General features: G+C 44.3%; 1 protein-coding gene across 6 annotated transcripts in view; it reads left to right on the top strand.

Annotated features, from left to right (window-relative positions):
• Positions 1 to 26776, top strand: part of SLC17A9 (solute carrier family 17 member 9) — a 71395-nt gene extending 44619 nt beyond the window's left edge. For all 6 annotated transcript variants that reach the window (XM_069243162.1, XM_069243166.1, XM_069243163.1 and 3 more), the window contains 6 exons: positions 1750 to 1837; positions 14970 to 15004; positions 16895 to 17010; positions 19540 to 19595; positions 24306 to 24335; positions 25249 to 26776. In XM_069243162.1, coding sequence (XP_069099263.1) covers positions 1750 to 1837; positions 14970 to 15004; positions 16895 to 17010; positions 19540 to 19595; positions 24306 to 24335; positions 25249 to 25406 — 483 coding nt within the window. In that variant the 3' untranslated portion in view covers positions 25407 to 26776. The remainder of the gene's footprint in view (positions 1 to 1749; positions 1838 to 14969; positions 15005 to 16894; positions 17011 to 19539; positions 19596 to 24305; positions 24336 to 25248) is intronic.
• The last annotated feature ends 299 nt before the right edge of the window (positions 26777 to 27075 follow it).

The raw sequence follows: 27075 nt of genomic DNA, 5'->3' as shown, positions 1-27075 counted from the left end.
AAAGAAACCACTTTTAAAGGCCTGCACGTTTCCCGCCGGAAGCGTGAGACTTTCCACTCTGCACCCGACGCCCCCGGCTCGACCTGCGGAGAACCAACACTACAGGGAGGACTCCCCGGCAACTGCAACCCTTTGAGTAGCCAGAGTTGACCCCCCTGAGCCCCTCCAGCGACGCCTGCAGAGGGAATCCAGAGGCTCCACCTGACCGCGACTGCCTGCTTCCAAGACCCCGACGCCTGGTAAAGACACTGCACCCGCAGCCCCCAGGACCTGAAGGATCCAACCTCCAGTGCAGGAGTGACCCCCAGGTGGCCCTCTCCCTTGCCCAGGTGGTGGCTACCCCGAGGAGCCCCCTCTTGCCTGCCTGCTTTGCTGAAGAGACCCCTGGGTCTCCCATTGAAATCTATTGCAAACCCGACGCCTGTTTGCACTCTGCACCCGGCCGCCCCGTGCCGCTGAGGCTGTACTTTTGGTGCTGACTTGTGTCTCCTCCCCCCCCCCCCCCCGGTGCCCTACAAAACCCCCCCTTGTCTGCCCTCAGAAGTCGCGGGTACTTACCTGCTGGCAGACTGGAACCAGGGCACCCCCTTCTCCATTGAAGCCTATGCGTTTTGGGCACCACTTTGACCTCTGCACCTGACCGGCCCTGAGCTGCTGGTGTGGTAACTTTGGGGTTGCCCTGAACCCCCAACGGTGGGCTACGTTGGACCCAACTTTGAACCCTGTAGGTGGTTTACTTACCTGCAAAACTAACAAATACTTACCTCCCCCAGGAACTGTCGAAATTTGCAGTGTGTCTAGTTTTAAAATAGCTTATTGCCATTTTTGACAAAACTGTACATGTTATTTTGCTGATTCAAAGTTCCTATGATACCTAAGTGAAATACCTTTCATTTGAAGTGTTGATTGTAAATCTTGAACCTGTGGTTCTTAAAATAAACTAAGAAAATATATTTTTCTATATAAAAATCCTATTGATCTGGAGTTAAGTCTGAGTGTGTGTTCCTCATTTATTGCCTGTGTGTGTACAACAAATGCTTAACACTACCCTCTGATAAGCCTACTGCAATAGCATGCCTCCTGTCAGTAGTTTACTTGAGTCACACTGGGTAGCACAAACAGTGCTTCGGGCCCTGGTGACCCCTTCTAACACCCAGGCCCTGGGTACCACTGGTACCATATACTATGGATGGTACCAGTGAGGACCAGTGGACAGAAGGTGGGAAAACCCAAAAGGTATGAGTTTTTTTTTTTTTTTGCACGTGTGAATCTGACTGCGAATAGGTGAGATCCCACATGTGCTACCTTGCTTTAGATATTTCATTTCCAGCAGACAGTTATGCCTTTCTGTTGATGTTGTAAATATGATGTTGTGTTGCATTTTAAGTTTTGTCCCTATCCTTGCACCTAACCCTTCACCATGACATAGTTTAGTATAAACTGATTTTACTCTTGTACAGTCCACTTATTCCTTCCTGTACAAATAATAAACATGCAGACACCTGAAAATTATGTGTTGTATTCTTTGTAATACTCTTTAGGACTTTATGGATCTGGGTGATTCTAGAGTGGCGGTGGTCAGGGAGTGTTGTGCTGGTCTACTAGGGCTGGGCCATATGAATTGTGCTCTCAATAAATTTGAGGATGTTTCATGAATGTGTGGGCTGTCCTTTCAAAGGAGGCCATCCTCTCATTCATAAGTAGAGACGAGTCTGGTCAGCGAAGTCAGTGTTGTGATCTCTTTTCCAGGGCTGGGTGTTCAACGTCATCCCCTGGTTACTCGCCATTCCTGCCGGTGTATTCAGTGGCTTCCTCTCAGATCATCTCATTAGCCTTGGTAAGAGCTTCCTTTCCCTGTATTTCTTGTTGTTTCTTTATGAATTTATCTCTTTCAATCTCTCTGTGCCTCTTTTTCTCATTGTATTTTTCTGTCTTTGACAGGCGCAAGCAAGTATACAGAAGGACCAATTCACTCTCTTTCTTTTTATATCTGTGTATTAATTTTTCTGCCTATATCACTGTCTGTTTCAATTTATACCCTAGCCTGTTAGCTGTGCACCTCTTTATTCATCCACATTCTTCTTTGCCTTTGGAATGCTTGGTCATTATGGAACAAAGTCCCTACTCACCACAAGCTACATCTCCGCTCTTCACTGCCTGAATTCAGTACCTCCATCAATCTCGTCTCCAACTCAGTATTCCATACTAGAGCCAACCTCTTCTCTCCCTAACCTCAAATGTCACCATGCTTCTTGAAAGTGTCAAAAGGTAGAGTGTGTAAAACGTAGGTTTCTGATGAGTAATTCTAACCACAAATGTCTCACCTTTTTAATCCTCCCAGGCACCAGTCTTGGTCCCCAAAAAGTTTTTGCAGTAGTTCCTGCGCATCAGTATGTGGCTGTTCATAATCTGGGGTGACTCTGTTCCACCTCTAAAATTGAAAACATAGAGCTCCATGTATGCTGCACCTCTAAGCGTTGATGTCAGTACCTCTTTTTCCATTTGCACAGCTATGGGGCTCTGCCCCACCTTTATCAATGTCCTGCAAATTTTTGCTGACATTCTTTTCAACAGTGCGGGAATGTCTCCCTTTAAAACAACAACATTCACTCCTTGCCACACATTTAGGAAGATGTCAGTCAGAGACCCACACATCGCTTTTTGGGGCCTTTGCTCCAAACCTAACTTAAAGACCTGTGATAAGTGCTCATGGATTCATCCAAAGGCTATTGAGGAGCATGAAGCCAAGCTCTTTGTTGCCAAGCTGCCAAACACAAAAAGTAGGGTCAGTCCCATTTAAAGTCATAAGCCTGTTTGTGTTCTCGATTCTGGTCTCTGACAACTGATAAGTAAAAACGTAAGTCGAAAGACAAGTTTTGAAACCAGCTCAAGGAAGCCAAACAGGCTTCAACCCATCCAGCTTTTCCCACTCCAAGGAAAGGTCACACAATCAGCACTCCAAAGCTCCACTCTGGCAGAGTCATACGATTTAGCCCCAGTTCTAAGAGTGGAGCTGATGCGTGCTGAATTTCCTTGCTGATGTTGACTATGCAGCAGATTGATGCCTTTAAAGAGGGTACGCTGCATTTATTTCAGATAGCTTTGGACTATTCTGGTGGGCCAACAGTATCCATAGATCCAATAAGGCTTCCAGCTGGGTTTCCTCCTGCGAGCCTTTCCCTGGCACCAACTGACCATGCTTGGCCTCAGCCCAGTTTTTAGCTGGTGTCAGGCCATGCCTCAACAGCATTGACACAGGCCCAGTCTTTAGCCTCGCTTGGTGCTGGTCTCCGCTCCAGAGGAATTAGGTCGAGATCTAGCTAAAGTCAGGTCCAGGTCTGACAACATAATTCAAGCACAGTCCAGAACTATGTCAGCACCTGGGGACCCATCATTTCTGGTCCCGGAGAGACCTGTTGTTCAGACTTTGGTTAGAATACACAATCCTAATGTTTCCCAGCTGCTTCTCCAGAAATATTTTTCTGTCTACCAGCTTGGCCTTTAATTTAGTGAGTGCTGTGTGCCTCTGGGGGCATTATACACATGCACTTTTCGATCATGGTGAGCAAGATCTTGCCTGAGAACTTTTGGTTTTAATTGTCAGAAAAACAGTACTTGCTTGCACAGCCAAATACATCCTTGGGCTGGGCGTGACACTACTGACTGTGTCGGTTGCGCCTTAGACACCAGTATCATTGTCAGATGACATGCTTAGATGTGTGTTACTGAACTCTCCTGAGACGTCCAGACTAATCAGAGCTGAGGTGGATTTGGTACTGAAGTGCTTTAAGGATAGCTAGGTTGCAGCTCACTCTTTGGGATTTCGAGCTTTCGCTCGACAGCTCCACCAAAAGGACTGGAAATTTGGAGGCTAATCAGGGAGCCTCGCCTAACGACAGGCATGTTCAGCAGACTGTCCTGCCTTTTTGTGGCTCTAGACGGAGAGTTGTTGGCAGAGACCAAGGCCACCAGCTGGTGAAGGAGGCCTATTACTCACAAGTCGCATTAGTTTTCCAGTGGCAATATGGGACTAGTAGAGTCAGAATCAGATTTTTCCTTCCCGGACAGCCTGCAGTTACTTCAAGCATTTGGGAATCTTCAAATTGTTCACTTTGGGTATGCCCTTCGTATCTTGTCAGCCTCCTCTCATGTTCCTCACGTTTAGGGCCAGTCATTGGCAGAACATTGTAGCCATTGTTGAAGTCCAGACACTACTTTCCAAAGGTGCAATCAGATTGGTGCCCCAGGCAGAAAAGGGCACAGTATGCTACGTCTAGTACTTCCTGGTCCCCCTGCAAGGGAAGGCTATGAGACCGAAATTGTATCTCAAGCTCACGAACATCTTATTCAGGAAGGACAAGTTCAAAGTGCTGAAGTTGGCTCAGACCTGTCAACTTTGGATCAAGGAGACCTGATGATTTTCTTGGACTTGCTTGACATGCTCTTTCATGTAGAAAACCTACAGTCCCACATTTGTTTGCTCCAATTTGTCATTGTGTCCGAGCACTTTCAGTTTGTTCTGTCCTTCAGCCTTACCTCATCCCCCTCTCCCTTAGTGCTCTTGAAAGTGATGTTGGTGTCTACACAAGTCAGGGATACATATATTCTAGTTCCTTTGTGATTAGTTGCTGAGAGGGGACTCTCCTCAGTCTATCTCCGACATGGTGGCTTTGATGCATTTGTGCTTCTGCAGAGTCTGGGGAAAATCAGGCTATGATCCAGATGTTTCGGGCTTGTGCCCTGCCTCTGGCCCAGGAGGCTTCTTGGACTCCTGGCATTGTGTATATTGCTGGTGCCTAATACACAATGACACATGCGGGCCCTGCAGTGCTTTGCCCTTATGTTGTCCAATACCAGGGGTACCTCTCAGACAACATCTGCATTTCAGAAGAGGCAGTCTGGGGCCTTCAGTGATAGATGGCGGGTGCCAACATGACATGCATGTAGGTAGCTGGCTCTTTATATAGTGGACCAAGTAAACCCCAGAGGAATTAGGGAGGCACAAATTACACCCCAAATGCACTCTTTTGTGGTAGTATGGGCGAGTAGTTAGGCATTTCAGAGGGTAGAGTTAAGCATGTAAGACACACACATAGGCAGTAAGTGAGAAACACACTCAATAAAGAAATCCAACACTAATTTATTTTAAAAGTAACACGTTTTTATAAAAATCTAGATACCAAGATCATCAGGATCAGGTGAGTACTTTTTGAGATATGAATTTTTATAGTTTTCAAAAGCCGAAAGTGCATTTTTCTGTAGCTGCAGTTACCCTGTGGGAGAGAACATGTATGGTAAACAGGTACTCCACATCAACTTACAGGGTTGTTCTCCGGGACTTTAGGTGAGTATGGGGCAAGGTCCAAGGCCCCACCAACAGATCACTTCGCGAGGCTCTGTGGCGTCTGGGTGCAGAGGCATGTCAAGGCGTTGGCTGTCTCGTTCAAGTCAATGACGATCGGTCCGGTCACAAAGATGCTGCAGGTAGGGACTGGAAGTCTAGTCTGGGTAAACGACTAAGTGGCTTTGGTTCTTGAGATGCTTGGAGACGCAGGGACACCGGTGGTCCTCTTCTCTTTGGTCCAGGGAAGCCAGGTGCAGAGGGGTCTTGGACCGTCTGGTTTCTGTAACCAGGGGCCCACAGAAACAGGCTACAGGCGTGGACTGGGGGGGGGGTCTTATGAACCTCAGGGACAGCTGTGGTCCTCTTATCCTTCGTCCAGGGCATCTGGGTACAGAGGTGCAGTGGACTGTCGGGATGCCATCAACGTAGATGGTCGTGGGTGAGTGGGGGGCCTGCAGAAAGAGGCTGCATGTGTCGTTGGAAGTTCACTGTGGGGTGAACTCAAGGTGGGCTTCATCTCTGGTGAGCATGTGAACCACGCAGACAGTTTGCCTACTTCAGCTTGGGCTAGGCGGCTCAGATGCAGTGGTGCTGTCGGCATCTGGTTTTGGTGGTCCTGGCTCCTCATATTTCTCCTTTGGTTGCCTACAGATGCAGGGAAGCAGCTCCACTGCTCCAAGAGAGTTCTTCTTGGTGATTTGCGGAGCACTGCCAGCTCTCCCGGTTTCTTGGAGGCTGGAGCAGCAGGACCGCTCATTTGCACCACAAGGGTAGGGTGCAGCAGGCACGCTGGTAGGGTTGGTGCCAAGTACGTTGTGCTCCTCGGTTCTCATGTCAGCAGGCTTCTTGTCCACTCCTTCTTTTGTGTCCAGTGAATGTCTGAGGTCTTGGTATCAGGGTTCCCCTAAATACTTAATGTAAGGGTGTTAAGGGGACTGAGGGGTAGTAGCTACTTACTCCTGGGGTCATTATGCCCTCTAGATGACCACTTCCTTTGGGGAGTGGACATCACCCTGTCCCAGAATTCCCAATTCCACCGCACACACAAGATGGTGGAATTCTAAAGGATGTGTTCACGTCAGGCTGGTCCACCTAGAGGTGTGCCCAGCCTAGCAGTGCAACACATCTTCTGGCTAGCTAATTTTCCTGCCTGTCCAAGTGGCAAAGGAGCCTTGGGGAAGGGGAGCTGGCATCTCCCTTCTGAGGGAAGCCAGATCTGAATGCTAAAGACAGTGGGTTCCTTTGACGCCTCCTGCCTTTGCAGGTGCAACACCACTACCAGAGCAGGCTTTGTTCTTGATATCCCCAGAGCTAAGGCTTTCACCCTTGGGATCAGAAACCTGTATGTTGGTGGCAGACTGGTGGAAACCAGTCAGTCAGCACAACAGCTTTAGTAGGTTTTCAGGGGGCAGCTTTAACGTGCCTTCCGGGTGCATGTATTAATAAATCCATCACTGGAATTAGTGAGGGTTTAATAATACAGGATGTTGGATACCAAACATCCCTAGGTTCAGTGAAGCCATCATGTAGCACTGTCCAGCAAATGTATTCAAAAAGGCTTCCCTGTTCACTTACTAAGTCTTGAGTCGACGACGACATAGTAGGGGCATATTTGCTCATGCATATATCACTTCACCTGTATTATTATGCACCCTGCCTTAGGGCTGTAATGTCTGCTGCAGGGGTGACTTACAATTATTACTGGCAGTGTTAGGAGACATAGCACAAAAGTGTGTGCCATGTCATGTTTGCTATTTTTGGAGCACCTTTTCACGCAGCCTGCAGTGGCAGTCTGTATGAGTTTGGTGCTGGTTCCACTAGAGTGGGACAGGATGTGCTGCAGCGCTTAGGGGACCCTCTTAGGTACCTATGCCCTAGGTACCAGAAGTACCACTTATGAGGGACTTACAAACTGTGCTAAAAGCCTGGTCACTTGGGGATCAAGTGACCAGTGGTCTTGTTTTTGGGGAAGGAGCACTGGTACTAGAGACCTGGTTAGCAGGAACTCAGTGCACTTCAGACAAAGTTGCATCAAAAACCAGGCAACAAGTTGGGACTACTGCAACCAAAACCCAGCTTCCTACAATGCAGCAGACCGTTCTGCCTGCCCCATTCATCCAGGTCTCATTGTAGTGATGGACACTGTCTCTGGGCTGGTGAGGTCACCTGAACATGGTGGAGATCAGAGGCCTGTGGTCTTTAGTGGAGCAGCCTCACATTAGCTACGTTTTTGGATCTCTGAATCGTCTGCCTAGTCCTCAAGGCCTTTCTTTCTGTTATCACAGGCATTTCATTCCAATTGTTAATGGACAAAATGACCACCATTTGGTACTGCAACAAGCAAGAGTTTGGGGTCTCACTCCCTTTCTATATAGGCTCTGAGGCTGCAGTTGGGCCTGCCTGCTCTTGGGATCTCCCCAACAATCAAATCAAAATCAGCTTCATTTGATTTTGTACTAAAACCATAAAAAACATACAAACACAATATATCAAGTTAAAAAATGAATAACTGAAATACATAAGTTTAAAATAGTACAAACAATTCAAAGATACGTCAATTCGTCCTAAAGCAACAGTGTCATTACAGGAATTTCCAACAATTAATCATGGACAGTAAGTATGTAGACATAATATAACAAATTGAAGGCGTTGGTAGATTGTAAAAACAAGTATGCTGGCGACATTGTGCAAATTTAAATTCACGCAGACAGGGTAATAGTATGCTCTTCCTCGGGTCTTCATAAAAAAGAAAATAAGCATGGTACTTTGATCTGACAAATTGTCACAAGGGCATTTGACTAGAGTCTTAGGCCAATTTACAGTTGGAAAACTTATCAACTGACGGAATATATCCAACCTAAAGTGTGTTGAAATATCTTAACTCTGTGCAGAATGCTAGAACCAGGTATATGGCTGTATGTCATAAGTAACCAGCATCACTTGATTTTTAAGAACACTGGGTTTTATAAGTTCTGTGGTCGGTCTGGGGTTTCCAAGCAAGGATAAGCAAGCATGTTTCAAACCAATTCTGCTAGTTTGCACCAATGTATCGGGCAAATTAAAACATTGTGGGAGTCCCAAATCAGAACAGAACATTTTAATATAATTCAGCCAGGGCATTTGTAGGAAAAAATATGATTTCTAACCATCAATAATAACCTCGCAATTAAGAGTAGTATCAGGGTATACTTCTCAACTAAAAGGTTGAGGTTAAGTCTCTGTTCAATTGTCCCAAGGCCACTAGGGAACCCTTATTGTAACTCATAAAATCTCATTGCTTGCAGTCCACTCCTCTAATCTACACAAAATAATTCAGCCTACGACTTTCACCCTTGAGTCTAGCAGTGAGATTTGGCAATAACAAGCTGGTAGAGAACGATCACTCCTAAAAATTGAAATAATAAGTGACTCTGACCATGCAAAAACCTGATGTGCAGGACGCTTCCAGCACTTGGGTTAATTTAGGACCCCAAAGAAGAGCATTTGCCTTAAAGGTCAACAGGAATACCATTGGGACCTGGTGCTTTCTCACTTTTACTAGCCGTAAGGGACCTATTAATCTCCTCAAGAAAAAATAAGAGGCTAGTGGTGCTACAGAGGAGGGTTCTTCTGTAGTAGCTTCTAAATCACAAGGTACTATCCGGCTGGCATCTTATTAGGATTTGAATAAATATTTATAAAATGAGCCATCCACTCGGTTTCAGTGATGGCAACCTCCAGTTTTGGGGCGGTCTCTTCTCTCAGGTAGGGACTATGTACCACTCGCCAGAACGCTGCTCTATGTTTATTAAGGCAAGCTTGAAGAAGGGACTGTCATGCTTCATCCTTTAAGTATTTATTTCCTCATCTTCATACTAAATCTGTATTTGTGTCTCCTTGCCTGCACTTCCTGTGTACACCTTAGGGTTTTATGAAGTGCATCCTTGAGTTGTTTATGGGCCTTGGTGCAAACAGAATTGAACCACCCTTATCTAACCCGGATAGGACCTTGCCCGGTAGCAGATAAACCTTCCTTAATCCCCTGTGTTATGGTAAGGAACGCCTTAATAATGTCATTGGGGCTAGCTGTGTCGTTCTGTGTTTTGAAACCAACCTTTCCAAGAAGTCGTTAGTTGATCTGCGACCACTGCAGTGCAAGACCATTATGTGTGACAAACTCTATTTTCTCAACTGGACATAGTGTAACCGGCTTAGCTTGACTAATCGATTGGTTATGATTGAAAGCTACACTTTGAGGATCGTGATCGTTCAAGGAGATGTGTGTAGTAAAATTGGTTATCAATGAAAAGTGTCTGTAGGAGGATATTCTGTAGTCAATGAGAATACTATCCCCTCTACCATTAAGTAGTAACGGGGACACAGGGTTCACTACAAAAACGTTTGTTTATAAACATTTCATTTAGTTCATAACCATAATGAATAAAGTGGGATAAATCACAATCATGGATGTCCTTCAAACCACAGATCTTATTCAAGATCAATGTGCACAAATAGATGTTAAAATCACCATCCCAAAGTATAGTAATGTCCTTGTTACCACCCTTGCAAATGGACTCAAGATCGTGGTCAGTCTGACCAAGAACAATCAATAGTTCGCTTGGCTGGGCATTATTATAAAATAATTACCAGCACAACATTGAAGAGGGGCGAAATTTCAGTGATAATTAATTGAAAATACAGTGAGGCTGTCCCACTAGATACATTGTGGAAAGGCAGATAATTATTATGAATATATATACAGCTAAAACACCCTTACCTCTGCCAGGTTTCATAGACACTGCTTGTACGTGGGAGGTTCTAAAACCATTAATATATATAGGCCCAACGAAACAGGTCTCCTGAAGACTTAGAACTGGAAATGTAGTTACAAGATCCACCCATTCTGTAATGCCGACCTTTCCACGTAATCCTGACAGATTTCAAAATGAGATACCTCAGGGCGCTTGTTGGGAGTAAACCTCAGAAGATGAGAATAAGGCAGAACAATCATCTGTGTTATTTGGAGGTGAAAGAATAGAGGAGCTAAACATTTCATAGAACTCATCTTATTTTAGTAAAAAAGATAGCGAAGTCCCTCCATTCATAATGACACCTTCATTGCTAGAGATAACTGCCAAGGATGGATCTACACCGAGTCAATCGATCCTGTCTAGTGATGCTATACTTTCAAACAGTTGTAAGTTGGAATGGCAGAATGACATACGGGATTGTATCTGGGTGGTGGTGATGGTCCAGTGGGTGATTGTTGGCCGCTGGCAATAAGTGATGGCTGATAGAAATGGCACACAGTGAGAGATCTGGTTCTGTGCAATATAGTATCCACTAAGCTGGGTGATTTAAAAGACAAAACTATGCAATCACCCGGTAACATTTTAGTACCCTTGCCCAGCCATTGTACCCTTCCTGCCATTTTAGAATCCTCAAAACATGTCCCTTAAAGACCTGTTTTGTAATCCAGCCAGATTAGCATTTTATTTCTCAATGATTCCCTGGATTCCTTTTCAGCCCCAGGAAGAGTGGGTACATCTGCCAAACTAAAGACATAAGGTGTCGCTTCAGGAAGCAATTCTAACCCATTACAGCTCCTGCCCACCTTGCCTGACGATAGCTCACTGTAATCCCGCTTGTTAAAATAGGGGTGGTAACGTGTGGTGAGACGTGGAATGAGTTATCGTCACAAGCAGGGGCATTTAATGCTAAATGACCACCTGTGTTAAAATTTACAGGCAAAGTATTAATACCACCGAACATTGTCTGAGATGAATGCCTGCAGTTTGAGAAGGAACAGGTAAAACCGTTGTAGGAACCACTCCGGTGTTAGGTAAACAGGGAATAGATGCAGATTGTATTTGACTTCAGCAAGTCTAAACAGCTGGAAGTAATACCCTCGACATGCCTTAATCTGTTAACAGTAGAATCCAATGGGACCTTTACCATAAATTCCAAAGCTTGAAACGTAAACGACATCCTTTTAAGGCCTTTCAAGGATATCCTAGTGGTTATTGCTCTGGGCTTACTCCTGGTTGGTCTAAGAGGTACCTTAGACTTACAAGTTGCTGCAACCCCAGTCGGAGGGTTACTCTCATTCACTGTAAGACCTGGGTGTCTTCAATCATTTTGATGGTTGTTGCGCTCTAGAGTCCGATAGTCCAAGCTGGAATAAGTTGCACGCAACCACTTGCCCCATCTACTCCAACAGACCCAGGGGATTTGCCGGGGTCATCTTGTGTGGGGTCCTGTATAAAACTGTCAGTCAAACCTTGTTTACATATGGACAGTCTCTTTTCATTACTTGAAATTTCCATATCAATAGCTCCCCTAACAATAGTCCTTAATTGTGGTGCAGGACTTGCCAGGGGACTTGAACGACTTACCCGTAGATTTAGTTTTAACCATGGCTGAAGGATGTTTTCTCTTTTCCATGTTAGGCTAAGCAACAGAAATGATTCTGGTAGCAGGCTTAGGCAGGGAGGCAAAAACATGCAACGAGGGAGCACAGAAAATCTGTGCAACAAAGTGGAAAGTAACTCTTTCAAAATCCCCACAAGTTTTTCTAGCACAGCAGCTTAAATGAAGCAAAGCGATGTTACATGGAAAACGTAAAGACCGGTAGAGCGTCTACTCCCAGGTTTTCTTATGTCTGAAGTAGTCGGAAACATCAGCAGTAGGGCACATTGGTGGGACATAAGGGGGGTGGCCCAGCCCAGCCGCCTACAGTTGACGCAGGTGCAAGACTGGCTCACCGTTGGCCCAGACTTCACCCAGGCGCGGCTTTTTCGCATTCCGGGCCACAGATGATAGTAATGCGCTTTATAGCGCGACGGTGGCCCTGGAGTGAAGGCAGCTTCCCCAGGGCGTCCCCATAATGATCAATGACCTATGACCTGGTAGTCTCCCTGAATATAGGGGCATTAAAAAACATAGCAAGTGTCATCCTTCGAATCAAGAGTGGTTTCTGCTCTCAAAAGTAGCTTTGGGCATCTTCACTCAGTTGGGCATACCTTTAGTAGATCTATTCGCTACTGTTGAGGATGCTTAATGTTGGGCCTTTTGCACCATGGGGTTTTCTCCACGGGCTCTCTGGAAGATGTGTTCTTCTTTAAGTGGGACTCAGATCTTCTGAGGCGTTCCTGCCTCTGCCCTGGGTCCTGCAGAAGTCGGGAGATCCAGCTCGTCTTGATAACCCCAGATTGGGTTGTCCAGCTGAACCTGACCCTGAACATCTGCCCTCTGATTCAGCTGTGGATGCGGGAAGACTTGCTGTTCAGACAGGAAGGCAGAGTTTTTTTTTGCACTTGAACCCATGCAATGAACACATCCGTGAGCAGTGATTGAGCAGAACACATTGAGTGACTTTGTTCTTCCTCCTGAAATCGTGGATGTGGTTTTTGGCTGCCCAGCGTCCATCCACCAAGTCCATTTTCTCTGGCTGAACTAAGTTCACTGTTTTTTTGCGAGGACAGAGCAGTTAAACTTCTTCGAGCCAAGCTGTATGTTGTTTTGTTTGTTTTGCCTCTGGGCACTATTAACGATTATTTATCAAACCTTTCTGTCTTTCATCATTTGCCTGATAAGCCCTTTTTATTAACGTCAACTATTTCTTAAAAAGGCTTTCATATGTTTCCCCTGCTCCTTTTATATTATGCTGCAGTTTGACCTTAATTTGGTTTTTATCTCTTTGATGTGGGCGCTGTTTGAGGCAACGCACAGTTGCACCCTGAGGTTTTTGACCATTAAGCTTGTGGGGGTACCGAACCTTGATGGGGGGGGCCCCCCTGCAAAGTGCACGGAGGGCTCCCACCTCCGGACTCACTCAGGAGTTCTCTTTCCATGTTATTGTGCTGCAGGAGCCCCATGGTGTTCGCCTTCGCCCCCCCTCACCGTGGGGGCTGCAATGGCCTTTGTTACACCACTGCCTCAGGCTAGTTTTTCTCATTGCCTTCACTTCTGCATGTTACATCAGTGAATTGCAGATATGATCTGTTGAGAAGCATTATCCACCTTTTTATGCTGACAAATCTGTTCTTCTAGCTCTAGCATCCTGTCTTCCAAAGACGGTGTTGCCTTTTCATGTGGACAAGACTATCAGGCTCCCCTTGTTCTCGCCAACACATCCCTCGGAGGAGGAGGAGGAGAGGCTACACTAGTTGGGTCCTAAGTGAGCCCTTCATTTCTACAGTCATAAAAAACATAAGGAGAACCAGGTGGACAATCAACTCTTGGTAGGACTTGCCAGGCAAAGAAAAGAAAGGAAGTCTAGAAATGGACCTTCCTACTGTAGACTGTCCTTTTTAGGGTCGAGCCTGCGTTGCATGCGCTCGCGCATGCGTATTGCAGCGAGACGCTTTAGTTATTAGAAAAGGGCTCGGAGCCCTGTCGACATCACGTCCGTGTTTTTTTATTGGTTCGTGGGCTTGCCTATTAAAATCCGCTTGCTTCATGCACACGTCATGCCTTTTCCGGTGCTAGCCCTCCTCGAGCGCATCGACCAAGTACAGAAACATGCGAGGCTCGCTGTTTTCTGTCCGGCTCGTGGACTACTTTTTCTCTATTTTACTAGCGCGATTTCGCTTGTCAGAAGTCGAGCGCTTTACACAGTTAATTGCACTTTTTCAGTTACGTACATAAATACACTTTTGCCGATAGGTGAAAAGTCGGGTTAGGAGTTGACAACGCTTTCAGCTCTAACATGAGCAAACGCGAGACCCGTTGCTTTGCAAATGCTTGTTTTGTTAAGCTGTGATATGGTCTGGCCTTCAAGCTCGTTCTATTAGGCAGAAGGCTGAAAATATGGCCTTGCCTAGAGGCTTTGCCGTGATGGACTTCACATCAGTATGCACCTTGACCAAATGCTACTGCATTGACTCCTGTGTCTGCAAGGAAGATAATTTTTTTCTGTTTGGTCCTGCAGGGCTTCCTGGTCTTATTTCCACCTGTCAGATACACCTCCTTGGTGGTGGCTTACAGTTCTTTATTGAAAAGGTGAGGAATCTGTGGTTACAAGTATCCATTAGGAGAACACATTACTTACCTTTAGTAACGCTCTTATGGATACTCTGTCTAATGCATATTACTTGTGGACTTCCTGGAGGCTTTGTGGTCCCACGTTAGATTTCACACATTATCTACTTATCTTGATGTGTTGGTAGCGCCACGCAGAAGAGTGTGGAAATTATCGATTGAGAACCTGATGCCAGAGAGCAGGCTTGGCGCCTATAAAGCTTTGTGTTGTTACTCTCTTACCTCGAACAAAGTCCAGAGGCGCCAACTGTCAACATGGCGGAAAGTTTTCTGCATCCAGCCTGGTGCAGGAAGGATGCAAAATATGAGAAATCTGTGGTGAGATAGTTTCCACCAGAGAGCATTTCTGAAAGAAAAGTAAATTGTTCTGCAGATGTCCTTACTTTTCTTCAGCCATGCTCACAATTTTCATCTTGACTGTACTCACTTAAACAAGAATTTTCTTATATCCCATGTGGACGTGCATGTATACACTCATTTGCTTGCTCTTTTCCTGTCATGCTTTTTGTCTCATTCCTCTCTGTCTCTTCCAATCAGTTGTTTTGCCTTTTACCCGCTCTCTTCTTTCCTTTCCTCATCAGAATTTTATTTTTGTGTTTTCCAGGATTTCAGACCATCACTGTGCGGAAGTCTATGCAGGTGAGCAGTGCTTGTGTTCTGCTTCCCTGAGTGGGGTGGGCAGCTCATGGGTCAGTGGGATGAGAGGGTTGCACCCCCAGAAGATAAGCAGAGTACCTGGCCAGGACCACAATGGGAAAAGTCTGGTCTGTATTGAAGGCAAGGAATGGTCTTTTATGGTAAATTTACTGATGTGTAACTCGCACATTTTTAGTCTGTGAATGCTACTTAGGGTGACCAAAAATCTTCCAGGAATCATTATCCAGATGGCCATAACGACTCACATATATTTTTAAACAAACATTGGCAAAACCAACAGGAGTCCCCTTTATCCCGATTTGGATCTGCCAATGCCTTTTGTTCATGCTGCACAGCATCAGCAAAAATGCTGATGCTGTACGGCATGAACAAAAGGGGAAAAAAAGATGCGCGGATGTGGCTGCATCATTTTGCAGGTTTGCCCATATATGATGACGTGCATGATGGGGGGCCCTTTAAAAAAAAAAAAAAAAAAAAAAAGTACTTATCCAAGATCCATCAGTAAATAAAATATATATGAAAATAGAGTAGCACGAAAGCCCTTTCATAAATAAATGCTGGCAGCAGTTTGTTGCATTACCCTCCAAAAAAACAAAAAATAAAACTAACAATGGGCTTTATGGCGGTGGGCAGTGGAGGAGCTGCTACAAATAGCAGGTGGTAGTAGAGAAGGAAAAGAAGCACGAGGGAAGGAGCAATCGTGAAGGTGGGAAGAGAAGCATGCAAGGGAGAGAACTACACATGAACGTATGGAGAAACACAGGCAGAGGGATGGGAGAGAAGCACACAGGTTAGAGAGAGCAGCAGTTTGCGGCGGGAGAGAAACATATGGATAAGAGAGAGCAACACTGAACATGGGGGTGATAGAAGCACACAAGGAAGAAAGCTGGAAAACACACACACTCTCATTGAGTGCTCAAGCGAAAAGATAAAAGTAGGTAGTTCCCTGAAAGTGGAAGGACACAAGTAAGGAAACTACCCTCCAGGGGAGGGACCAAAATAAGAGGGACAAGGTAAGCCATCAAATGAGAAGCAGGCAATGAGTGACAAAATGCATTCAGCAGGCTTGAAACTCACTGCTATTCTTGGTAAGCTGACATTAAGGTCTTTTGCACCCAGATTGTCTGTGCTGTCTGATAGTTTGGACCTTAAAAGTAGGCAGAGGTAATATGGCACAATTGCTTGGTAGACAGCATGGCTGAAAACCGTATCCTAGGCCAGTACCTGATTAGCATGCGGCAAGCTGTGAGCAGAGAGCACTACAGCTATACATAAGATGCACAGGATGTGGTATTTCCACTGGGCTTGCCTCCCGATGTCCCATACCCACAGTACCAATGAACAATCCAAGCAATTCACTGGAAAAAAAACTTTATGAAAAGGACATTTTTCTTCTCTTGTAAGATCCTATTTGGGTAACTGTTTGTCTAGATATTTAACATACAGAGACATGGCCAGAGTCCTCTCAGGTTCCTGACACTGTCAAGCAGGACTAGAGTCTTTGCTACATATATACGTATATACATGAATATGGGAATATAAATTTCAGGCCTTTTGTTAACATGCATCGCTCAACCTGTGGGGGAAATTCAACCTGGGCTCTGCCTGCTCCTTCAGCTTGTAGAGAGTACTTGGGTGGATTTATAAAGAGGGGGGGGGCTCAGAGTCTTTAGATGTTAGGAACCCTCGAGTCACATCCTCCTCCACTCGTCTGTGGTGGACAGCGACTCTGCCCATTCTCTAAGGATGAGGATGTTCCGATCCTTTGCCTCTCCCAACCTACCTATCCCTATTTGTTGAGGATTTCTCCTACTGCCTCGCCCTTCTTTTTGTTGTATGATATGATGCTCACACCTCTATTCTTTTCTGCAGTTCATTGGCATGGGGGTATCCAGCTTCTTTGTCCTGTGCCTGGGCCACACATCGAGTTACCGGCACGCCATTGCACTTGCGTCAGCTGCCATTGGGCTCCAGACGTTCAACCACAGGTGAGGCCTGTCTTGTATCTGCATTACTTGTCATGTTCAGGTGATAATCTCATGGCTGCTGCTCATTATCTGTTCTGCAGATACAATTCCAAAAATTTTGCTATTCAAAATATTAAATATATAGGCATAGAAAAATAAAAGTAGAGAAAGCACAGCTCACTTACACCTTGTAATTCCTGGGAGTAGTGGTTTTAGGGACTGAAGGGACAGTGCTTCCAGAGCAGGCCTAGCACCTTCTTTTGCCAGGGCCGCTAGAAGCAAGCGACCCACAGTCTATTGTCTTACTTAGTCTTGCCTTGCCAAGGTTCATATCTGTTTATCCCACAGGGCATGCACTAAACAGAGCTTGATGCAATTCAGATAGCCATCAGGCCAGCATGATATTGGGTCTGACTTTAGATCACTTTAGCTGTTGATGTTGATGTACCTCTTACCGCCAATTCATCAGAAAGTATAACAACAAGTGCAGCGAGAGAGAGTTTGAACAATGTATCAACCCATTCAGCTGTTAGCTTTCATATATTTTTCGTGGGTTGGTGTTGGTTTAATGTGTGTCCGTTAAGGCGGTGACATTTTGGATTTGGTGACATTGACCTGTTTGTATTCCTTTTAGGTTCCAGAGTGAGCATCAATTCGTTATTTTGTTAGACTTTAAATGTGACATGACATGCAGCTTGTATCTGAGTTTGTGTTCTGTGAAGCACATATTTTGCTGAGACAAATATTTTAGTTGTTGGATGATGGCCCTTTCAGTCTGAGATGCCTTAGCCTTTTGTAAAGACATGGTGCTAATCATGAATTCCCTCTGCACGTTTATTTGGTTTACTAGTAGATATGTATGTATGTGGTATTTGTATAGTGTGAATTGAGCCAAAAGGGTTTTGGTGCGTTGTAATGGGTCAGAGGCAAGCATGCAGTCCACGAATTATAGGAAAAAGTAGGTGGTTATTGGATAGCTATTGCATTGTGATGTAGTGTTCTTCAAAGAGATGAGTCTTCAACTCTTTCCTAAAACACTTTTTAATCTCCAGTCTGATGGTGTTTTGTCTGTGAATGTGCCCAGAGTCACCAGAGATGGTGTGGTTGACCCCACGATAAGCAGGGGTGCTGGTCATGATGGCAAGTGTAGCGATTGGTGTTCCATAAGAATGGAGGTGACGTAATCATATTTCATCTGGGCCTGAACGAGACATGCTGTGGGTTGTAGTATGCCCTTATAGATGCCAGTGTGGAGCCTGGTGTTACCACCACCCATATGTGAATAAAAGGGCTTGAACTTCAGTTCTGAAGTCGTTTTTGGAAGAAATTTCACTCTTTAGAAGAGAGAGCTGGTACCAGGTTGTATTTGTTTATTTGGCGATTTGTTGCTTAAGAGCGATGTTGGTATCCAAGCTTAATCCAAGTGACTTGGAATTCGTTGATGGTTTGGGGCTCGAAGCAATCAAGGTTCATGTCATTGAACCAGGTTTGTACTAATTTTTGTTTGTTCTTGGCAAATAACAAAAATGATATCTCCGTTAGATTGTGCTTCCACTAAACACTGGACGTTCAGATCCAGATGAGGTGCAGCCAGTGTTTGAGGCACTGGGGTTGTGGAGCACCGATAACCTTCAGGCAGAGCTCTGCATCACTGGCATATTGATGGATCCTGATGTGGTTATCTGTATTTACCATGTAGAGTTTGAGGATGACAGTGGACATTATAGAACCTGGGGGACTTCTCAGGTGATGGGCATCTTTTGGGACATCAAGGTACTCATGTGAACAAATCATTACCTCGCAGTAATGATAATGGTTGTTGGATTTGCTGCTTTTGTGTTGACAATGTAAAAGACTTGCGTGCAACGAAAATACCTTGCCCTTTGTCATAAATATCTACTATGTGATATTTTGTAGTGTATACCTTTAAATGTGCCACTTGCATCATAGACTTCATCCTATAACTTTTCATAACACTCTTCTTTGAGAGTGAGGCTTCAGTCTGATCATGTATTCTGTTCAGTAAGGGGACATCACTTCCACCTTTGATATTTTTGGTTAATATGGCATTTTCCTTCTAGGTCAGCTTCAGGAAACACTGAATTGTCGAACTTTTACCAGACACCTCTCCTACAGAAAAGCGAGGTCTATTGTCTTTGGCAGTGCTTGTGATATTTCCGAGAAAGTTTCCATTTTAGACACAAGTGCTGCCACTCCTTATCCTATGGACTTGAAAGCATCCTTTAGCATTTTGAGCTCAGAGCATTGCCAGCCATGGTCTTACTGTATAGCCCATCAGATAACTAGAGGAAACAGGTTTTCGAGGGGAAGCCTTTTAGGTGCATGCCCAGTGAGTAAATAAAATGTTTAAAAGCATTTTTGTGTAGTTTTTCACATGTTATTTTCTTCTTCTATTAATTCCTTACATATTTTCTGCAATATGAAGTGGACTTCTCCAATGCTGCTATTTCGAAAATAAATATTTTTTTTTTGTTCTCAGCCAGCCTTCCTATTAGTAACTGTTTATATTGTCCCCTTTTCTCTATGCAGTGGAGTGTCTGTTAATGTCCAGGATCTAGCTCCTTCCTGTGCAGGGTTCCTCTTTGGTAAGTATGTGTGTTTTCTAGGATTTAATATGTACTATGGGGTGTATCCCGGCAGACCGTTTCAGACACTGCAGCCCTGAGTGACGATGATGGTTGAGACTTATTGAGATGCTAGATTTAATGGTGCAGGGTTTAAGATTTGTTTTTGTGCCCAGCGGAGTCACCAACCAGGAGTGAATGGGCTTGTAATTTCTTCAAACTCTATTGACATCTTCTGTTAACTTGCGCCTGATGAGGCTACAACCTCTGATTGATTTTGGTTTCCTTTTTCTACTTGATATATTCTCTGGTATTTCAGCTAGCTCCTGCTGTGTCCTGTAGCTGTATTTCTGTAAATGGCCTACCATGATTTCTGCATTTGCACTTTAAATCTTACTGAAAGAGGAATAGTGATCAAATATGAGGAGGCCCTTTGATGTAGAGCAGTCGCGGCTGGCGACTGGGGGGGGTGGCGTGATGGGACAAAACAAAGGCACTAAAAAAATGTTTTTAAAACCTCACCTTGCCACCGTCGCACCGCTGCTCTTTTGCTGTGCACTGCAGGCAGGCACAGGCTCCAAGCCTGCCCTGCGGCCAGTCCTGACGCTACTCTCATGCTGCGTCAGGATTGGCCTGTGTGTCCTGGCTTTGCGCTCGCAGGCAGACTGGGAGCCCGTGCCTGCTCTCTCCAACCCGGCAACTCAGTCCTGGGTTGGAGAGAGCTCAGTGCGCATGTGTGTTTGGCTGTCCTCAGATGACCGGCCAAACACACATGCTCAGAGGGGAGTGCACACCACTCCCCTCCATGGCTGTTATCTCTACCCGCTCCCCTCCCCCCACCCCCAATTGCCTCGCCACTTTAAAAATAAAATGATAATAAACATAACTTATCATTTTATTTTTAATGTTTTGCTGCTGCTGCTGCTGACGGGAGGGGGACGCTCTGCCATAGCGGAGGAGCCGCTGCTGATGTAGAGTCCCGTGCCTGATGGTCTTGAATGGAAACAGGCAAGAGATTGCATTGTACTGTAGATTTTTATAATGCTTTTTACCACTCAAACAGCATTAAAGCACTTTGCAAATAGGTTATACTCTACTCTCTGAAACCCAAAGTTAGTTTCCAAAGCTAGTTGTAAGTATTGCCCTTAGTCCTTCACTAACCATCATTATTAGAGTTGATAAACCGATTGGCTGCATGTAGTTTCTAGTGAAGTTAGTTGTTATTTGTTATTCATGCTATGCTTTAATTATGTATGGATTTGCATTACCAATGATGCCTCTGTGTTTAAAGGGCATAGATGATATAATGTACAGAATGTTTGTATATTTAATTTATATTGTCATATTTTCCAATCAGTCGTGTTATTCGGAAATTAAATTCTACATATTTTGAGTCCTGTTCTAAAGGCTGGGTCAGTGAGCTTTGGGGAATTTAGTTTAGAAGACCAAGCAGTTTAGGCCAGAAGGAGACTTGGACTGACGTTAATTTCATAATAGGGTTGTGAAATAAGTCTGTTATGCAAGTCATGCACATTGTGGTGTTGGAGCACGTGTTGCAACGGATTACTGGCACAAGAGGACCTTTTTATTCACATTTCTATGTATATTTACAGAGTTGTATACTTTAGATTATGTGAGGACTGAAAGTTGTCAGAATTTCATTGGTGCTGTTCAGGACTTCGTAGGTGCACTTGGTAGAACCAGGTCTTAATCATCGTTTCCAGGTGTTGCACCTTTGTGGGTGTTTGGTGGTTAGGAGTTTTAGCAGATCATTCAAGTTTTAACAAATGTAAAATTGGGGTGCATGGAGATAATTATTTGGGACGGGAGTTTGGTCGTAGACCATTGGAGTGGTTGCTTTGTGCCGTCTATACGAACATCTGCACCGATTAACAAGGATGAGTTATGATTGTCTAATGGGTTTAGCAGAAATTTAGTAGGTCTTGTGATAACGATAATATTAAAGAAACTGATGGAAAAATGTGCGGTTTAAATGGGATGGGACGCAAGAGAAGTTCTTTGAAACGGTGACACTAGCAATTTGGTACGCTATTTCGCTCAAAGTATTTGACTTGAAGTTTCAAATTAATGTAGCAACACAAAATAGGAATGTGGATTTTGAAACTAAAAAACGTAATTGTTTTTGCATATGGAAAACTCACACCCATAATTTAAAGGTATTCTGAAATTGAAAGTTAGGCAGAATTTATTTGGTGGGCAAACTCACTATCCAGGAGTACTAGTAAGCCATTAGCAAACCCATTGGCTAGGATGCACAAGTTTAAAGCTTCAGCTTCTCATGGCTGGACTGTTGATGTTCAAAATTTACATTGTCTGAAAGAAGTGGAAACAATTGTGATGACGTTTTTGTAACCGATTGTTACTGAAAGGGCAGACCACAATATCCAGAGGTGAATGGAAACCGTTCTACAAAGAACCTGCACATTTGTGCTAAGGTTTGACTATCAAAGTCTAGTCCAGCTACAGCAAATCTGGGAAGTGAGATTAGGAGTATCCTGGAGGAATTATTTGTTGTGTAGGAAAAGAAAAATGTTTGACGGTGCAATGTCATAATTCTAAGACGGGAAGTTTATCTTGAGCTATGTAGAACAAAATGGAGATTGAATACATGTTTTGGCACCCAAGGGCTTGTTTTGGCACCCAAGGGCTTGACAGAGAAGGTGGTCTGTGATCTGTTTGACTGAGATATGATCTGTGAGGCATCAGATAAAGCCCAGAATACTTTGAGACTATCCTTGGCCACGATGGCCATTGCGTTAGAGGCGAGTCCGTTGATGTGGTTGTGCCCATTCCATTGGGAAGAGGCCACGTTCAGCATTTTTGGTCATGGTAGAATTTCTTTTACTAAGTAGTTGGGTGTATGCAGATTGAACTTGTGAGCACACAATATGTACACTATTTCCTGTCAGCAGGATTCAGGGCGAAGGTGTTCCTAAGATTTTGGAGGTTACAGCTCATGACTGGCATATGAAAGTCTGCGCGTGGACCAGATGTAGATCTTTATATCTTCAAGTGGGTTACGGTAACGTTGAAAGATTCAATAATGATTTAATGCGTAAGACAAAACTGGTATTGAAGGGCGTGTTAATTGAATGGTGGTGATGTAAAAAATATTCAGAGACTAGAAGTTGTACAGTCAAGATTTTGTTGTATGGGTTGTCGTTAAATCTGAAGCTACCCCCCCCCCCCCCCCCCACAATCATACTGACCATGCTACACCCCTGATGGCCAGTGACTGCCATATTTTTCATACCTTTGAGGTACGTACACATTATATTCAGTTAACTGGGTGCAAATTTCTCCATTTCAATGGGTCCTGCATCCCAAGAGGTTGTGCGATCAGACCTGAATTGCGCGCGATGTCGCTCAGCTGGTATACCTGTTACGTTACCGGAGCAAGAGCTGCCATTTCTGCACTGTGACTAGTGTCGTGTACCTCACCCCCTAGCTGGCCACTCCCATCTAGTTTTCTTGTGCCTTGTTACGAGGCACAAGAAGACTATCACTTGGATAATCGTGCACTATATAAACTATACAATATATTTTTGCTATGAATTGAATAGACAACTGGACTTATAACTGTGTAATTGTTGACTCAATCTCCAATGTCTTATTATTGTGTGAGGCAATTGATAGAAATAATACGTGTATAAGATGGTTTTTTAGTATTTTACTAGCTGAACGAGTGCTCATGAGTATTGTTATATTTTCTCAGCAAACAACATGATTTTTTGCTGAATATAGGGTCTTTTGGAGGTATTCACCCTAATAGAGCACCACTCAGATTAGTGTACAGTGAATCTAGGCAGTAAGCGCCATAATACTCTGAGAAAACTTCCCTTATATATTCTAACACTCCCATCTAGTTACCACAACGAACTTAAAAATATTTACAAATAACACGAGAGATGCTAGAACATCTTATAGGGCGGCAGAAGCCGCAGAAGTGGGTTTGTTCATGGCTCAAGATTTTATCTTTTAATGTGAAGTTTAAAATGTAGCTCTTTTAAAGATGGTGACATCGTTTATTTATGCTACAACTGCAGCATAAAATACAAATTCAGGGCCCCAGAAAATCCTTCTTTTCATAGGAGTCATTTTTATGTAAAGAAGAGTTCCCTGTTCTGACATCTGTGCATGCCCTGCAGGTCAGAAGTTGGACATTCGGAAAGAATAAACCAGCCTGTCATCCTCCGGATGTCGATAAACAGTAGAATTTGAGGTGTGACCACGAGTCGGTCAGTGCTTTTTGAGCCGTGCGTAAACCCCTATTTACGCACTCATCGGAATTAAGAGTTGGAAGGTGTTTACTGTATTCGATAATTATCGGATGCATTAAGTACCGCAACCTTTGTTAATTTCAGCTGGAAAACCCTGCCGAAATGTAACCTGGGAAAAGTATACTGTGTTTTGGTGCTTGAAACACCAAAGTCTACATATTATTCCTCAGAACTCGTAATAGGTGATATTTATTGCACCTGATAAATGATGTACCGAGTGGGATTGTTATTTATTAGGCCCTAGTAACACGTTACTTAGGTGCTGTATAAGAACAAGCTATTCTGGGTACTAACTCTTGCAGTACATAGTGCCTACTTGCAGTTGGCTTATTCTGCCTCCATGTAGTGACTGCCTTTTTATACACTGTGACTAAATAGAGTAACATTATTATATATACCTACCAACAGTATTTTTTGTAATCCTTTGTAGGTGTCGCCAACACTGGAGGTGCTCTGCTCGGTAAGCAATGTCTTCACTAATACATTTTTTTTTTTTTTTTTTTACTGTGGGCTTACTTTGCCCCTCCACTGAGTCTCCCTCTCACGACTCCGGTAATGATGCCACCAAATCATCCTTCCACAAAGTGGGCGAAAGGATAATTTATGATTTACAGAAAAAATTGCATTTCTTTTCCTAAGGACGGGACAGGAGAGGGGGAGATCAGACCCGTTCTCTCATTAGGGATTCCACAGTCTCAGAATGGGGGAAAAGGAACGGTTCGGCTTGTGCCTGAAACTAGAAGAATTCACCCATTCCAGGGGCGGCTCCTCCGTTAAGCAGAGGATCGTCGCCCCCCAGCCACCAGAGGCAAAACTTGGAAAATAAAATGATAATAAAACAGGTTTACTTATAATTTTAGTTTTTGTCACTGGCTGAGTCTTGGGGGTGGGGTCATTATCATGATGACAGGCAAGGGGGAGTAGTGGTGGCGCTGCTGTCACTGTGCGTGTGGCCAGCAGTTTCAGGCCAGCCAAACCGACATGCGCACTGAGCTGTCTCCAACCCGAGCTATGTTGCTGGATTGGAGACAGCAAGCACAGGCTCCCAGTCTGTCTAGGAGTGCAAATCGATGGTGCTCAGGCCAATCCTGATGCTGCTCTCATGCTGCCAGCAGCTTGAGAGCAGTTTTAAGATTGGCCGCAGGGCAGTCTGGGAGCATTTGCGTCAGTGGAGCCAGAGGAGCAGAAGAGCGGCGATGCGTCAGGAGGCAATTAAGATCTTTTTTTTGTTTTATATTGTTACTGACACCCACCCCGCCCCACCACTTTTCCCTGACATTGGCCACTACTGATTAGGACTACCCCTTGTCAGTGTTCTCTTCTCATTGAGTGGTCCTACAGGATTAATCCTTATTATCTCTGTCTGATTCCAGGTGTTGTCTTGGTCTACCTGTCTGGATATCTCATCGAAGTAACAGGCTCCTGGACACCAGTCTTCAACCTGGTTGCTGTAGTCAACAGCATTGGCCTGGGCGTCTATCTGACTTTTGCTGAGGCACGTAGAGTTGATGTTGATCTGATCCACTTGTAGTTGCTGGGTTGACAAGTCCTTCTTTCAGCGACACGGTGATGGGTTGGAACAGGTGTTGTCATGCAGTACACGCTATGTTTTGAACAATTGTGGCCAGAGGAAGGAGTCTGTACATGGTGAAATGTTACTTTCAAAGTCCTTGGAACTGTGTTCATGGGAGGCAAGAAGATCCCATCATGATGAGGAGGCGAGAAGAATCGTTGCAGACATGTGAGGCTGTTATGGCTGACACTGAAGCGACGGTGACTACAGAAGGGATGGGAATAGAGTAGCAGAAATGAGCTAAGGAGAGCTCATTGGGTCCTGAATGTTTTTAACTAAAAGATTTTCTCCCCATTTTTTTCCCTTCATCATCCTCCCCATTTTACTCCCAAACAAATGTTGCACAAACCCAAAAGTAGCGCAACCTTATCTGCTGTGATCGTATGGATCAGCCTTTTACAAAATCTCCAGGAATGCTTCAGAAACAGGCAGGTCAGTGATCCCCCAACTTGTGTATTTGTGGCACCCAGACTCTATACACCATGTCCACGTGAGGATTATGTCAAGTATTCCGAGCCCTGTTAGGAGACTAGCATACAGCACTCCGTCTGCCACCTTGCAAGGGCCAGCTATTCTGTATCATATCTTTTGTACTGTGAAGGAGGGAGAGTAGGCAGAATAAACGTATCTGAGCATACTTTCCATCAGAACATGAATTAGTTTGGTGGTAGTTCTGTTCTCCTGGGATGTACAGTTGTAATCGTCCACATGTCCCAATGTCAATGAGATTAACGAACGAGTCACCCTCCTGGTGTTGCGTATGAGGCGGATAGTTGTTATAAAATAGATAGTAGCTGGTGCTAAATTCACCCAGAGGGCTAAATTGTAGAGGGCTAAATTGAAGTTTGTAGTGAAGAACATTTCAACGCTGTGAAGGAGGAAGAAAATAGATTCGGTGGTTATGATGGTACCTTTTGTTGGATCAACAAAAGTAATTATATATATGAACTGGAATGTGTGGTTAGAGATGAATGTGTACTAGACACACACACACACACACACACACACACACTCGGCTGTTATGTCATCACTTTAAAGCTGAATAGCTTCAGCAGGTTTTCCCACACAAGTCATGCAGAGATAGGAAAAAACAGTCCTCCAGCAATATGCTGTCTCATGGATAATAAAGAGTAGTTTTCGAGATTCCATAAAAACACAAGCTACATATGTTTTTAAACCAAAAACTTTAAAATGACTTGGCACTTTTCTGAAAGTTTTAAGTATACAAAGTTTTAAAAGATTTTTTATGTGAACCATGTTTGCAATTGTAAATGTCATAAAATATTTATCTAATGTTTGCAGTAAATAAAACGATGGACACTTATATTTGCTGCAGAAGTGACTGGTAGTTTTTTCTTCTTCTTTAGGCTAGGATTGTTTTTACTTTTAAAGAAACAACAAAGAGTGATGTGTGGAATGTTTGGGAAAACTTCAGCCACTAACCATTGTTCGAGCTGCATCCCAGTGCACTGAGTGGCCCACTAGGCAAAAACAGATGGAATTAGATGGCCAAGGCGACTGCCACTGGCTGGTGGTTTTGCATGCCTTCCACCCACCACTTCTTGTTGTTTGAATGGTATGTCCTAAGTGCGACAGGTATGCCTAAACCTGGGCTGCATTCTCACTG

This window comes from Pleurodeles waltl, chromosome 7, assembly GCF_031143425.1.
Source record: "Pleurodeles waltl isolate 20211129_DDA chromosome 7, aPleWal1.hap1.20221129, whole genome shotgun sequence".
NCBI lineage: Eukaryota > Metazoa > Chordata > Amphibia > Caudata > Salamandridae > Pleurodeles > Pleurodeles waltl.
This window is presented reverse-complemented; position numbering and strand designations above follow the sequence as displayed.